Below are 17,363 nucleotides of genomic sequence, written 5' to 3' on the forward strand. Positions count from 1 at the left end.
CCCATCCCAGCCTCCTCCTTACCCCCACCCAGTCGCCACTCCCATCATGCACTGGTGCTGCTGCTTGCAGTGTGGTTTCAGTTGCCTGAGACTGCAATCATGTGTGTGAGTTGCGTTTGCTTGTGTGTGTGTGTGTGTGTGTGTGTGTGTGTGTGTGTGTGTGTGTGTGCGACTCAGCATCTACACTATATGGTGAGTAGCAACTCTCCTTCTCAGAATATAATTACATATCCAATGTAGTATATCATATTAATGATATTATAAGAAAAACTGTAAACCAGTTTTTATGTTTTGACGAGTCTCCTGTACACCAAGTCAATGTCTTGAAATTGAATGTTATGAGACAATAAACCTCTGTTCTATGCTATTCTATTCTGTGACTAGAACTAAGCCACCTCTGAAAACTCTTCCAGTAAAGTTGCTACAATCACCACCGGGTATCACAGCCTATTTCTAGTGAGATGTGTACGAAAAACCCTACCAAAGAAGAGAACAAGAAACTTGTGTTTTTATCTTTCTGTGGCACAGTGTCAGGATAGGTTAGCTGGCTCCTGAAGAAGAACAAAATTTCATCAGTATTCAGGCCCCAGCAAAAATACTGAAGTTCATGAGGTGTGTGAAGGATGAGTGTACACAATACCATGTCAGTGTGGCCGCTACTATGTCGACCAAACAGTACACACTGTGGAGCAATTCTGGATAGAACACAAAAGATGCTTATGCCTATGATATCCTGAAAAATCAGTCATGGCGGAACACACTTTAGAAAAGTGACACTTAATTCTAGTTGATGAAACATTTGTCATTATGAGGGTGAATGGATTTTGGGATAGCGTTATAAAATAAGCTATAGAAATAAAAATATCTGAAAACACTGTCAGTAAGGATGGCAGTCTGCAGCTAAACACAGTCTGGGACTTGGCCATTGTGACATTGAAGCAGGTGTGACAGACACAGGACTAAATCGTTACCATATTTGGCAAGTAAGAGACATCACAGCCCATGGTGTGGCTATATACAGGTGAAGCCATGGTGACACATTAGTCATTTACCACTGGACAATTGCTGTGGACAGCTCAGTCAAAAGTTCATGGAATTTTAACCACCTGACATAGCCGGAAGCTCCAGAAGATTTTATTAATTCATATCACTGTGAGACCATGCATTCATAAAATAGTACATTTCCTTGTCTTACTTCCCTCATGAACCATGGACCTTGCCGTTGGTGGGGAGGCTTGTGTGCCTCAGCAATACAGATAGCCGTACCGTAGGTGCAACCACAACGGAGGGGTATCTGTTAAAAGGCCAGACAAACGCGTGGTTCCTGAAGAGGGGCAGCAGTAGTTGCAGGGGCAACAGTCTGGATGATTGACTGATCTGGCCGTGTAATACTAACCAAAACAGCCTTGCTGTGCTGGTACTGCGAATGTTTGAAAGCAAGGGGAAACTACAGCCGTAATTTTTCCCGAGGGCATGCACCTGTACTGTATGGTTAATGATGATGGCGTCCTCTTGGGTAAAATATTCCGGAGGTAAAATAGTCCCTCATTCGGATCTCCGGGCGGGGACTACTCAAGAGGACATCGTTATCAGGAGAAAGAAAACTGGCATTCTATAGATCGGAGCATGGAATGTCAGGTCCCTTAATCGGGCAGGTAGGTTAGAAAATTTAAAAAGGGAAATGGATAGGTTAAAGTTAGATATACTGGGAATTAGTGAAGTTCGGTGGCAGGAGGAACAAGACTTTTGGTCAGGCAAATACAGGGTTATAAATACAAAGTCAAATAGTGGTCATGCACGAGTAGGTTTAATAATGAATAAAAAAATAGGAATGCGGGTAAGCTACTACAAACACCATAGTGAATGCATTATTGTGGCCAAGATAGACACGAAGCCCACACCTACTACAGGAGTACAAGTTTATATGCCAACTAGCTCTGCAGATGACGAAGAAATTGAAGAAATACATGATGAAATAAAAGAAATTATTCAGATAGTGAAGGGAGACGAAAATTTAATAGTGATGGGTGACTGGAATTCGGTAGTAGGAAAAGGGAGAGAAGGAAACGTAGTAGGTGAATATGGATTGGGGGTAAGAAATGAAAGAGGAAGCCGCCTGGTAGAATTTTGTGCAGAGCATAACTTAATCATAGCTAACACTTGGTTCAAGAATCATGAAAGAAGATTGTATACATGGAAGAACCCTGGAGATACTAAAAGGTATCAGATAGATTATATAATGGTAAGACAGAGATTTAGGAACCAGGTTTTAAATTTCCAGGCGCAGATGTGGACTCTGACCACAATCTATTGGTTATGAACTGTAGATTAAAACTGAAGAAACTGCAAAAAGGTGGGAATTTAAGGAGGTGGGACCTGGATAAACTAACTAAACCACAGAGTTTCAGGGAGAGCGTAAGGGAACAAATGGCAGGAACGGGGGAAAGAAATACAGTAGAAGAAGAATGGGTAGCTTTGAGGGATGAAGTAGTGAAGGCAGCAGAGGATCAAGTAGGGACAAAGACGAGGGCTAGTAGAAATCCTTGGGTAACAGAAGAAATATTGAATTTAATTGATGAAAGGAGAAAATATAAAAATGCAGTAAATGAAGCAGGCAAAAAGGAATACAAACGCCTCAAAAATGAGATCGACATGAAGTGCAAAATTGGTAAGCAGGGATGGCTAGAGGACAAATGTAAGACTGTAGAGGCTTATCTCAATAGGGGTAAGATAGATACTGCCTACAGGAAAATTAAAGAGACCTTTGGAGAAAAGAGAACCACTTGTATGAATATCAAGAGCTCAGATGGAAACCCAGTTCTAAGCAAAGACGGGAAATCAGAAAGGTGGAAGGAGTATATAGAGGGTCTATACAAGGGTGATGTACTTGAGGACAATATTATGGAAATGGAAGAGGATGTAGATGAAGATGAAATGGGAGATATGATACTGCGTGAAGAGTTTGAAACAGCACTGAAAGCCCTGAGTCGAAAAAAGGCCCCCGGAGTAGACAACATTCCATTAGAACTACTGACGGCCTTGGGAGAGTCAGTCCTGACGAAACTCTACCATCTGGAGAGCAAGATGTATGAGACAGGCGAAATACCCTCAGACTTCAAGAAGAATATAATAATCCCAATCCCAAAGAAAGCAGGTGTTGGCAGATGTGAAAATTACCGAACTATCAGTTTAATAAGTCACAGCTGCAAAATACTAATGCGAATTCTTTACAGACGAATGGAAAAACTAGTAGAAGCCTACCTCGGGGTTCCGTAGAAATATTGGAACACATGAGGCAATACTGACCCTACGGCTTATCTTAGAAGCAAGATTGAGGAAAGGCAAACCTAAGTTTCTAGCGTTTGTAGACTTAGAGAAAGCTTTTGACAATGTTGACTGGAATACTCTCTTTCAAATTTTGAAGGTGGCAGGGGTTAAATATAGGGAGCGAAAGGCTATTTACAATTTGTATAGAAACCAAATGGCAGTTATAAGAGTTGAGGGGCATGAAAGGGAAGCAGTGGTTGGGAAGGGAGTGAGGCAGGGTTGTAGCCTCTCCCCGATGTTATGCAATCTGTATACTGAGCAAGCAGTGAAGGAAACAAAAGAAAAATTCGGTGTAGGTATTAAATACCATGGAGAAGAAATAAAAACTTTGAGGTTCACAGATTACATTGTAATTCTGTCAGAGACAGCAAAGGACTTGGAAGAGCAGTTAAACGGAATGGATGGTGTCTTGAAGGGAGGATATAAGATGAACATCAACAAAAGCAAAACGAGGATAATGGAATGTAGTCGAACTAAGTCGGGTGATGTTGAGGGTATTAGATTAGGAACTGAGACGCTTAAAGTAGTAAATGAGTTTTGCTATTTGGGCAGCAAAATAGCTGATGATGGTCGAAGTAGAGAGGATATAAAATGTAGACTGGCAATGGGATGGAAAGCGTTTCTGAAGAAGAGAAATTTGTTAACATCGAGTATTGATTTAAGTTTTAAGGTTTTCTTTACAGAGGAAAACCAAGGAGAATTGTCCCAGTTTAATTCTTATATCACTGAAAAGATGAATGAAATTAGTGTCAGTGATGTTGAAAAACAGCTGATATCATTAAAACTGAACAAACCTCCAGGGCTCAATGGGATACCTGTCAGATTCGACACTGAATTTGCACTGAGTTAGCCCCTCATTTAACTGTAATCTATCGTAGGCACCTCAAACAAAAACTGCACCCAATTCCTGGAAAATACTGCAGGTCACATCCATCAACAAGAAGGATAGCAGAAGTTATCCACAAAATTACCATCCAATATCCTTGGCATCAATTTGTTGTAGAATCTTAAAACATAATCTGAGCTAGTGAGATACCTTGTACAGAAATGACCTCCTCAAAACCAACGAGCATGGATTACAAAAACATTTATCACGTGAAACCCAACTTACACTTTTCTCACATGACATAGTGAAAGCTCTAGATCAAGACAGTCAGGTAGATGCAGTATTACTTGATTTCCAAAAACCATTTGACTCAGAGCCACACCTAGCTTATTGGCAAAAGTACAATCATATGGGATATCAATTGAAACTTCCAACTAGATTGAGGACACAACATGTTATCTTGGATGGAGAGTTGTCATCAGATGTACATGTAACTTCAGGTGTGTCCCAGAGAAGTGTGTTATGACTCTTGCTGTTAATGTTGTATATTAATTACCTTGCACACAATATTAATAGTAACTGCAGACTTTTCACAGATGATGCAGTTACCTATCATGAAGCACTCTCTGAAAGAAGCTGCATAAATATTCAGTCAAATCTTGATTAGATTCCAAACTGATGCAGAGATTGGCAACTTGCTTTAAAAGTTCAGCAATGTAAAATTGCACACTTCCAAAACAAAAAAGTGTATTATCCTATGACTGTAATATAAATGAATCACTGTTGCAATCATCCAACTCATACTAATACTTTGGTGTAACACTTTGTAGGGATATTAAACACAATGATCACATAAGCTCAGCTGTGCATAAAGCTGGTAGTAGTCTTCAGTTTATTGGTAGAATACTGGGGCAGTGCAATCACTCTACAAAGGAGATTGGTTATAAATCACTTGTGTGACTGGTTCTAAAATATTACTCAACTGTGTGGGACCTGTACCAAATAGGATTAACAGGGAAGATTGAATGTATACATAGAAGGGCAGCACGAGTAGTTAATAGGTTTGTCTGATCCACAGGAAAGTGTCACAGAGATACTGAAGAAACTGAATTAGCAGCCTCTTGAAAATAGACATAAACTGTCTTGAGAAAGCTATTAACAAAGTTTCGAGAACCAGCTTTAAATGATGACTCTAGGAATACACTACAACCTCCTTTGTATCACTCACATAGCGATTGTGAGGATAAAATGTGAATAAGTAAGGCATTCAATCAATCATTCTTCCTGTACTCTATACGTGAATGGAAGGGGAAGAAACCCTAACAATTGGTAAAATCAGATGCACCTTCTGCCACGCATTTCACAGTGGTTTGCAGAGAGTAGATGTAGATGTATTATGACCTGCACAATTAAGTAGATACTTACGCTGCATTTTATTAATATTAGTGCTTCAATTGTTACTTTTTTCTGTCATTTCATAGAAACATACATTCTTATACTGTTTGTTTCCTTTCAGTAAGCTTTTTGACACTGACACACATGTCCATTTGAATGAGGTCATGAGAGCACATTCATGCTTGGATACCTTACCCAGTTACAGCACTTTGCCACAAAAGATAAAATAACAGATTTGAGAACCAGTTTGGCACACAGTTTTAATCTGCCAGAAAGTTCAAGAATTAAAGAAATTAGTAAATTTTATTTGTGCAATTTTTCTTAGAACCAACTTACACTGACAACCTCTTCATATGTTCAATTCCACAATTATGTAGGCTTCTTTTGGCAGCTTCTTTTTCTCTCCTTGTATTTCTTATGAAATTAGTGCATAAAAAAACATTTATAAATATCTATATATTCTTAAAATATCTCAAGCTGAAAGTGTTTCATATGGTTTTTAGATCTTTATTCAAAAAATAATGAAACATACAAAAATAAATTGTATGTAGATAAGTACCCCAAATACATTATCCCACAGCTTCATTTGTTGCTTATGTTAACATTCAGGACTTTTTACTGGCCCATGTAAGGGGTGTCCCACATAAAACTAGTACACCTCATGTACCACTTAATCGTCTCTAGGCGAACTGCTTGTGTGAAGTGGCCTGGATGTCCATGGCAACCACTTCAAGCATCTCTTATATAAATAGATAACTACATATTTTTTAACATTACTGTTATCTATTCTTTTATTAGTTAGTATATCATTACTTTAATCTTGGGCATGAGGTGTACCAGTTTTAAGTGGTACACCTGTTATAATTAAAGTCGATATTGCATGTAATCCAGTAGTTCTTTCGTCACATCAGCCCAACCAACTACCAACTGGTATATAGCCTTACCATTTCTGTCTTTAATATTAATGTCTGCCCCGGCATTCACCAGAATCTCAAACATATCAAACCTTTCACTGTAATACAGATCCTTGCTGGCTGCCAGCATTAAAGCTGTGTTTCCATCAAAATCCCTGGCATCAACTGGGACATGTACTTCATCAAGCAAATACTTTGCTCCTATGTAATTTGATGACATAACAGCACAGTGTAATGGGGTGTGCCCTTTGTAATCTGGAACATGTTCTGTATGACCCAGGTTTATGAGATACTTCAGCATTTCCACACCACATTCTACTGCACAATGAAGCAATGTTGTCTTATGGTCAGGATCCCACCAGCAGTCTGATAAGGACATTCCCAAAGAAATCAAATGTTCCAACACCTGGAAACAGAAATACTATGTAAATACACTAGTGAGGGAGAAAAAATTCAGTACTGCTGCTCCCTTTAAAAATACACTATTCAGATTATTTTTCTACAGTCACCTATCTATCAACTGTGAGACATGTAGCAAATTTACATCAAACTGTTGTGACTTCAGGTTGAATCAGGGCAATCACCCATCTGCTCATATTGCACCCTTACCAATAATTAAATGAAACTATACAGTTCCAGAGACCTTTTCAAGTCTTCAACATCAATGATTTATATATGCAGTGAACAAGAGAAATGGGTTTGAATCCTAGCCTTGGTACAAATTTTCATTCATCACTTAAATCTGCATATTTATGTACATCTTAGATGTTTGAGACTTGAAAAGGTCTGTGGAACCATATAGTTTCATTTGATTAAAGCACCTTTGCCTAAGTTTCAGGCAGGATCCCCTGTTTCATTTGATGCCGAAGTGCTGTTTAAACACAGTTGCAGAGCTGCAACACTATTAGAGTTAAGGGGAAATACCAAGTGGACTGAGGTTTTGATGGGAATTTGGACTGAGGAAGGAGGCATGCTAGGGTAGTCTGTGCTGGTGTGCATATCACTGTTCCAGAGTGGAGTAGTGGTTTGTGCATCTGCCTACTGAGCAGGAGGCCCACATTGAAATCCCAGCCTAGGTACAAGTTTTCTTTCATCATTTCAGTCTGCATATACACATTACTAATAATTAATTTTTTATTTACTTATTTCTAAATTTACATACATTTTCTAAGTACTAAATATGTTGTAGATGCTCTGATATTTCACAACTTAACTAAGCCCATTCCCAGTTAGTTTTATTATTGAGGGCATTATTTTCAGTTTGATGATCCAAGTGATGCATCTAGTTTTACTGGAACTTGTTAACCCGAAAGTAGTGTATTTCAGTTTGTGTGAAACTAATTACCTTATGACATAATTGGCATTAAACTTTATGACCAGCTATAGTTTCTGTTGCGGGTTTTGCCTCTGTGCTTGTTAGAATCAATTCACAGATGTTCTACTAGACTTTGATCATTGAGGCTCTGAGGCCTTAATGGACAACAGAGATAGGCACTATCACATATGATACCCACTGGGAGGACATCTACCTCTTCTGGTACAATGAATCAAACACACACACACTTGTAAGAATGGTGAAATGTGGCAAAATTTACAAACTGGTGGACAGTGAAGTTCAGATTAAAAGTGAATGGTAAGTATAAACTGGAGGGTCATGTTGTTGTTGTTGTTGTTGTTGTTGTTGTGGTCTTCAGTCCTGAGACTGGTTTGATGCAGCTCTCCATGCTACTCTATCCTGTGCAAGCTTCTTCATCTCCCAGCACTAGTCAAGTTGTGCCACAAGCTCCTCTTCTCCTCAATTCTATTCAATACCTCCTCATTAGTTACGTGATCTACCCACCTAATCTTGAACATTCTTCTGTAGCACCACATTTCGAAAGCTTCTATTCTCTTCTTGTCTAAACTATTTATTGTCCATGTTTCACTTCCATACATGGCTACACTCCATACAAATACTTTCAGAAACGACTTCCTGACACTTAAATCTATACTCGATATTAACAAATTTTTCTTCTTCAGAAACGCTTTCCATCCCATTCCCAGTCTACATTTTATATCCTCTCTACTTCAACGATCATCAGTTATTTTGCTCCCCAAATAGCAAAACTCCTTTACTACTTTAAGTGTCTCATTTCCTAATCTAATTCCCTCAGCATCACCCGACTTAATTCGACTACATTCCATTATCTTCGTCTTGCTTTTGTTGATGTTCATCTTATACCCTCCTTTCAAGACACTGTCCATTCCGTTCAACTGCTCTTCCAAGTCCTCTGCTGTCTCTGACAGAATTACAATGTTATCGATGAACCTCAAAGTTGTTATTTCTTCTTCATGGATTTTAATACCTACTCCGAACTTTCCTTTTGTTTCCTTTACTGCTTGCTCAATATACAGATTGAATAACATCGGGGATAGGCTACAACCCTGTCTCACTCCTTTCCCAACCACTGCTTCCCTTTCCTACCCCTCGACTCTTATAACTGCCCTCTGGTTTCTGTACAAATTGTAAATAGCCTTTCGCTCCCTGTATTTTACCCCTGTCACCTTCGGAATTTGAAAGAGAGTATTCCAATCAGCATTGTCAAAAGCTTTCTCTAAGTCTACAAATGCTAGAAATGTAGGTTTGCCTTTCCTTAATCTTTCTTCTAAGAAAAGTCATAGGGTTAGTATTGCCTCACATGTTCCAACATTTCTACGGAATCCAAACTGATCCTCCCCAAGGTTGGCTTCTATCAGTTTTTCCATTCGTCTGTAAAGAATTCGCATTAGTATTTTGCAGCTGTGACTTATTAAACTGATAGTTCGGTAATTCTCACATCTGTCAACACCTGATTTCTTTGGGATTGGAATTATTATATTCTTCTTGAAGTCTGAGGGTATTTCGCCTGTCTCATACATCTTGCTCACCAGATGGTAGAGTTTTGTCAGGACTGGCTCTCCCAAGGCTGTCAGTAGTTCCAATGGAATGTTGTCTACTCCAGGGGTCTTGTTTCGACTCAGGTCTTTCAGTGCTCTGTCAAACTCTTCATGCAGTATCATATCTCCCATTTCATCTTCATCTACATCCTCTTCCATTTCCATAAATATGTCCTCAAGTACATCACCCTTGTATAGACCCTCTATATACTCCTTCCACCTTTCTGATTTCCCTTCTTTGCTTAGAACTGGGTTTCCATCTGAGCTCTTGATATTCATACAAGTGGTTCTCTTTTCTCCAAAGGTCTCTTTAATTTTCCTGTAGGCAGTATCTATCTTACCCCTATTGAGATAAGCCTCTACAGTCTTACATTTGTCTTCTAGCCATCCCTGCTTAGCCATTTTGCACTTCCTGTCGATCTCATTTTTGAGACGTTTGTATTCCTTTTTGCCTGCTTCATTTACTGCATTTTTATATATTTCTCCTTTCATCAATTAAATTCAATATTTCTTCTGTTACCCAAGGAGTTCTACTAACCCTTGTCTTTTTACCTACTTGATCCTCTGCTGCCTTCACTACTTCATCCTTCAAAGCTACCCATTCTTTTACTGTATTTCTTTCCCCCATTCCTGTCAATTGTTCCATTATGCTCTCCCTGAAACTCTGTATAACCTCTGGTTTAGTCATTGTATCCAGGTCCCATCTCCTTAAATTCCCACCTTTTTGCAGTTTCTTCAGTTTTAATCTACAGTTAATAACCAATAGATTGTGGTCAGAGTCCACATCTGCCCCTGGAAATGTCTTACAATTTAAAACCTGGTTCCTAAATCATAGTAGGTCATAGTGACAGTGAATAGCAAAAACATTTCGAGTGACAAAGGCTGTAAATTAGCACAGTGCAGTTAATGCGGATGAGGAAAACAAAATTAAAAATACGATGCTGCACCAACAAACAGTGAATGGCTGCTGCCACAACAGACTCACATCTTTTCAACCAGTGAGAGGATGAGGACATTTGATGCCACACTTCACATTTTGCGGCCAATCAGCACAGAGCCCACCTGTGAACAATGGTGCAATCTGATAACTTCAATGCATTGTCAATCAGATTGCAGTTACTGATGGCAGCAGAAACTGGTGCTGGGGCTGTTATGATAAAGTTTTACTGTTCTCTTTTTGGGTCACCAGTCTTGTAACTGGTTTGATGCAGCCTGCCACAAATTCCTCTCTTGTGCCTACCATTTCATCTCAGAGCAACAATTGCAACCTACATCCTCAATTACCTGCTGGATATCTTCCAATCTCTGTCTTCCTCTGCAGTTGTTACCTTCTACAGCTCCCTCTCACTCCATGGAAATTGTTCCCTGATGTCTTAACATGTGTCCTACCACCCCGTCTCTTCTTCTTTTCAGTGATTTCCATGTATTCTTTTCTTCGTTGATTCTGTGGAGAACCTCATCATTTTTTACCTAACCAGCCCACCTAATTGTAAACATTCTCCTGTAGAATTTCATCTCAAATGCTTTGATTCTCTTCTGTTCAGTTTTTCCCACAATATGTTTCACTACCGCACAATGCTCTCCAAACACACATTCTCCAAAATTTCTTCCACAAATTAAGGCCTGTGTTTAACACTAGTAGACTTATTTGACCAGGAATGCCCTTTTTGTCAGTGCTAATCTGTTTTTATGTCCTCTTCTCTCCAACCATCAAGGGTTATTTTGCTCATTAGGTAGCAGAATTCTTTAACTTTGTCTACTTCATGATCCCTAACGCTGATGTTAAGTTTTCCATTTTCTCATTTTTGTTACTTTTGTCTTTCTTTGACTTACTCTCTTATCCATATTCTGTACCCATTAGGCTGCTCATTCCATCCTGTGATTCTTCTTCACTTTCACTGAGGATAGAGATGTAGTTGTCCAATCTTATCATTTACATCCTTTCACGTACAATTTTAATCCCCTTCTTGAACCTTTCTTCTATTTCTGTCATTGCTTCTTTGATGTATAGGTTTAACAGTAGAGGTAAAATACAGCATCAATGCCTTACACACATTTTAATCTGAACACTCCATTTTTAATCTTCCAGTTTCATACTTTTCATCATCTAATGATGTATTTGACCTCCATACAGAATAAAAATCTCACTTTCCACATTAATATGCTGGACATTAGAAACAAATTGAATTACAGTTAAAAGAAAGTTGGCTTGGATACCGTGGCCTTTCTTAACATGAATCATAAAATGAGTTTTGCCTCTAACAAGGTTGCATCAGAAGTCTGCAAGAGTACTTTTTTCAACTGTTCTTGTTTTAATAACAATAGTCAATGACACAATAAGCACAGAGCTGCATATAAACTCCATGGTTCTTCCTCACAGCACTCACTAAAATATTTGTAGGTTGCCCGACAGGTTCTTGTTGGTGCCGTCTGACCACCATGTCTACTTTCTTCCCGCAACTGATTTTAAACCTGCACAAACAAACATGTGACGCACAGTAGATAGAATTCTACCATCCCACACTCATATCCAGAATATCGTGTGTTCGAGACAGTAGAAGGCTGAGTGGTTCTAGAATTTACACAGAAATTCTTGAAACACTACACTGCACACCTAACAACAGTACTAATAATTGAAAACCAGTGTAATAAGGAGATGGAAGTTGTTGTCAATTCTTGTCAAAATTAAATAATAGAAGTAGTGAAAACTGGTTCTTATGATAACAGTGATAAACTGATTTCTGATACAAAACAAGTAAATACTGTTGATATTTAGAATCTGGGGACAGTTTAGAAAACTGTTGATGTAAATATTCATACATGTGATGAAGTTGCAATGGAATGTGTGCAGCCATGCGGAGTGGCCGCGCGGTTTGAGGCATCATGTCACGGACTGCGCAGCCCCTCCCGCCGGAGGTTTGAATCCTCCCTCGGGCATGGGTGTGTATGTTGTTCTTAGCATAAGTTAGTTTAAGTAGTGTGTAAGTCTAGGAACCGATGACCCAAGCAGTTTGGTTCCTTAGGAATTCACGCACACACGGAATTTGTGTAGTTAGCAAATGAACCTCTTGGGAAGGTAGGTAGTGGCGATGCGTCAATTTGGAAGACAATGTAGGCCATTAGTAGTTAGCAATGATGTATATGAGCAATGATGTATATGAGAGGTAGTTAGTTAATGCTGATGTAAGTAATGAAACTGGAACAGAATGCCTATAGATAGTAAATGAAATGATTGACGAGGCTGATGAGCTCATTAAGGATGAATGTAAGAAGAGTGAAAATAATAATAAAGTGAATGGAATGCAGTTAATAAAAGTTAATGTACATAATATTGAAATGAAATGTGGACAGACAAAGAAGGTGAAGTACACCAAAGTAAAGAAGTTTACTGTGAAGCTACCAGCAGTAGCTATTCACTAATTATTAGATGTTGACATTAAATAAATGGTAGGTAATTTTCACTGCAGAAACAGTGTTCAGTGCATTTGTGTTTGTTGGTTGTCAAATGTTCAAAAACTTTCTTTTCTGTTGCACTGGAAGGGCAAATGTTTTGAAAAGTTAATGTGGAATTTCATCCAATGATGCAAAACTTGATGTAAGAGCAGAGGGTCAGAATACTTGTGAATCCCTAATTAGGGGATTCACTCCTCTTTCATGAAAACATTAAATCAATAGTAGTTTTTTTTATAGTGCTTAGCAGAACTGTTTCACTGGAACTCTCTCTATTTTGCAGCACATATGTTGTACACATGTTTCTGTGCTTTGTGTACTATGCTGATCCAGTCTTAGCACATTTTTGTTCAGTTAAGACTTTTTATGAATGGATGCCCTATCCAGATGATTTTCATACCTATTTTATATGGAAATTGACGAAGGAATTTTCTTCTGTTACATTTGTATGAGACCTAATGATGGCTCATGGGCAAAACACATACTCATTATTAATAAAAACACTTCTGTAATTGAGATGCCTTTATTAAAAAAAATACACTATGTGGTGAAAAGTTACTTGCCTAGCTGGATGTAAACATTCTTCCCTTTTTGGTACATCTTTCTTGTCTAGGGTTCTGTCCCCAAATCTTCCATGCATGGTATTATCTCACTAGGTATTTCCTGCTCACTCACTGGCTGACTCATAAATAAAATTTGTATTAGTTAAACGAAATTGCTATACATGTCTTTATTCAGATGTGAACAATAACAAGCAAGATCACTTCACCTATTAATGTGGAAACTATATCTTCAAGACAGTTATCATGTGTTTCAGAAGATTGTCAGATGGTTCCACAACTGGTGTTAACTTCGAGGAAAGCAACATGCACTTCACGTTTTATGCTGTAACATCCTGATCCTTGAACTTACCTTTGAGGCCTATGGCACTTCAGATGACAAGTGCAATTCGTCCTCATTATTGGAGCATTGGACTTGCAAACTTTGGTATTATTATCAAATGTTATGCACAACACTCCTCCGGAGGTAAATATACACGCATCAAGAACAGTGTGCTTCACCGAGAACACTAATCTATGGACATCTGTACTAAACAAATGCTGCAAGTTATAACTATTGGTGACTAGGTCCCTTCCATTTTTTGGCCTCACCTGTGATCACTGGTTTATGACTGAGGTTTCCAACACCACATTCAAAACAGACTTAAATGAGCCAGTTACCTTTTGTAGTGAAAAGTGCAGTAATTTCCAGTACTTTCACACCTTTTGACTCACAATTATTGATCGTAGATCAATTTTATGATGTTCTGTCACCCAATGATGCAATTAGGCTCATACGAACTGGACCATATGACATCCTTGATATGGGTTATGGACAATGCTGCTAGCAAGCAGCAGCATTCAGTTGAAGAACAACTACCATGAAATTCATCTATGGACAATTTTTGAAAGACTTCCTGATTATGGGTTGAAGATAAACAGTGACAAGTGTGTGTTTTGCATACAAATAGTACACTTTTTGGGACATCAGGTGACTCCAAAGGCAGTAAGCCCTCACAATCTAAGGTTGACATGTATCAAACAGCTCTCCTTCCAGAAGCATATCAGCAATTGCACCATTTCTTAGGCACGGCTAATTTCTATCGGCAATACCTGCTATGTTCAGCGGTGGTCCAGGCACCATTCACAGCAGTGCTTTCCAGCATAATTTTACAGCGACAACACTTTGTCACACAGACATCTGAAATGTTGTCTCCTTTTTCAAAGTCACGCTCTCCTTATGGAAGATAGTACATTTTGTTCAGCCTCTACCTTCAATACAACTAGCTGTGGTTGTTGATGCTAGCCAGACTGCTATAGAGCAGTGCTGCAACAGATTTTTTCCCTGTAAGTTTCCATTTGCACAGACTAAATGAAGTGCTTATGAATGCGGACTGTTAGTGGTATGTAGAGTAATTATACAATTCCAATCAGAAGCTGAGACATGCCACTTCAATATCTTTGGCGTTTAACAACCCCCACAATTCCTTCTTTCCTCCACAGTTGCATCATTTGCAATTCATCACATAATTCATTAACAATTACTGTCACTGTGATAAGCTGACAACATGGTTGCCGACTATCTCTCGAGAATCAATGCACTCTCTGCAAGAGTGGATGTACTCCAGAAAGCTATGCCCTAACAGATGAGGATCTACATGAGCTCCTTACAATACAAATGAAGGGATTGCAGCTCAAACAATTACCTACAAGCAACTTCCTTGTCTGGTGTGAAATTTCTCTAAGCTGAGCCCAACATATCATATTTTTCCATTGTCAGAAAAAGGTTTTCAGTGCAATCAGGGCCTTGCACATTCTGGAGCAATATGACTATTCATTTGATAATGGACAGATATGTTTGGCTGAGAGTATGACATGACTGTCATTTGTAGGTTAAAAGCTGTTTACCTTATGAATCAGCCAAAGTTGGATGTCACGTCCCCAAGCCTCTCAGTTCCTTTCATGGACATTTCTGCAGAGACAGTTGCATGAGACCTTTTGATTACATGGATTTCAAGGTTTGGGTGCATGACAGATGTGATAACAAATCAAGGGTGATAATTTGAGTACTCTTTGTTCTACTTTATGTGGGTTCACTCATCATTGTTCCACCAGCTACCATTCAGCAAGCAACAGCATGGTAGAATGCTGACTCTTTGTTCTACTTTATGTGGGTTCACTCATCATTGTTCCACCAGCTACCATTCAGCAAGCAACAGCATGGTAGAATGCTGGCATGGGACACATGAGTCAGTATTAATGTCTCATAGGTCTTTCTGGTTGACCACCTTGCCACTGGTGTTACACGGGCTGTGAACTGTGTTCAAAACTGAGTTCGGTACTTCAGCAGCAGAAATGGCATACCTGAGATTTCCAATACACTTTTTCTCCATGCACCAATAAGGCCACCCTGAAGATCCTTGCTCAATGGTGCTGCAAATGAGGAACTGAATTTCAAATTTCAGACCTTCAATGGCATCTCAGCATGTGAACTCACCCATTTTCATTCACGAAAACCTCACTCAATGTACTGTGTCATGGCTCTGCACAGATGTCATTAGAGCACCTTTCCAACTGCCTTACACTGGCCTCTTTCCAATCTCAGAAACAGGAGCACACACAATGACACTCTTAATTAATGCCAAATCAGACAGGATTCAGCATACCGGCTTCCATCATATGACACTGCACAAAGGCAGCCTCTCCACTGGCCTGGCACCTTCTTCTAGCCCTTTCCACACTGACCTGGCATCCATTCTGCTGGCCACTCCACCATCATTGTCAATGGAGTCAGCCACCACAGATGCTAATGCATCAACAAGCATATCTCACTGAGTGTTCTCACTCATCAATACTGGTGTTAGTCTGTATAAGAGTAGGCAGGACAATTTAGCAAAAGCTCCCTTTCATCTTAGGAGCTCTGCTCTACAGGATAGAGACTGTATGGAGAAGTAAGCAATCAAACATGTAATCAAAAGTGTGGACTATTTTTGTGCCTATGTCATAGGTGATCCAGCACCATCTTTGGCTATGGTTGATGACCTTGTTTTGTTATATCTCTGGTTCTCTCCTGAGTGTGTTTTCTTTGATTTTGCATCTATTGCAGTAATAAGGTGTGCAATACTTACACCACCTGTATTCAATTGTGGATGATAGTACCCTCAACTTAACATCAAAATTGATGATGGTGAAGTAGTTTGACATGAAAAGCGGACTACTTTGCTTATTTTCACCTACTTATGACATATGGTATTATATTTTGGTGTAGCTCTTCCCATTCTGAGAGGGTATCTTTGGCTCAGAAATGGACAGTTTGGATATTAAGTGGTGTATGTTTGTGAACCTCTTGTCAACAACTGTTTATTAGTCCTTTACTGTTATTTCTTGTGAACAATATCCGCTTATTCCTAAGAATTAGCAGCTTTCACTCAGTCAATACTAGGTAGAAAACCAGTCTGCACTTCGATTGCACTTCCTTGACACTTCCACAGAAAGACATGCAATATCCTGCTGCATCCATTTTCAATAAGCTACCACAAGAATTCCAAAATCTTACTAGTAATCCACACACTTTCAAATCCAAACTGAGGAGTTACCTCATGGATCACTCCTTCTATTCTATCGAGGAGTTCCTTGAAAAATTAAGCTAATTCCTGTGTTATATTGTTGATTGAGTTTACATAAAATTACAGCTTGACATCTTTTTACGATTCATAACCATTTTATGTTATGTGCTATTTCTTTTCAGTTGTAATTTCATGTCCTAACATATTCCATAACTAAGGAGCTTTGCTGCTCAATATGGAACTAAATGAATAAAATAAAAAGTTAAGAATTTCTGCAACCTTGGAAGCAAAGTTAACACTTGATCAATGAAGCAAGTAGACTAGATAAGCAAAGAGGTCATTCCTACTCAAAAGAAGTCTACTAGTAACAAACGCACATCTTTAATTTGAGGAAGGAATTTAAGAGAATATATGTTTGAAAAACAGCATT

At 38.9% G+C, this 17,363-nt stretch overlaps 1 protein-coding gene across 5 annotated transcripts in view; it reads right to left on the bottom strand.

Moving 5' to 3' along the window:
• Window positions 1-6,032: 6,032 nt before the first annotated feature.
• Window positions 6,033-17,363, bottom strand: part of LOC126240775 (serine/threonine-protein phosphatase 6 regulatory ankyrin repeat subunit C-like) — an 881,520-nt gene continuing 870,189 nt past the window's right edge. For all 5 annotated transcript variants that reach the window (XM_049947953.1, XM_049947951.1, XM_049947950.1 and 2 more), the window contains one exon: window positions 6,033-6,868. In XM_049947953.1, the coding sequence (XP_049803910.1) occupies window positions 6,413-6,868 (456 nt within the window). In that variant the 3' untranslated portion in view covers window positions 6,033-6,412. The remainder of the gene's footprint in view (window positions 6,869-17,363) is intronic.

The sequence above is a fragment of the Schistocerca nitens genome, chromosome 1 (genome assembly GCF_023898315.1).
Source record: "Schistocerca nitens isolate TAMUIC-IGC-003100 chromosome 1, iqSchNite1.1, whole genome shotgun sequence".
In the NCBI taxonomy this organism is placed as follows: Eukaryota; Metazoa; Arthropoda; class Insecta; order Orthoptera; family Acrididae; genus Schistocerca; species Schistocerca nitens.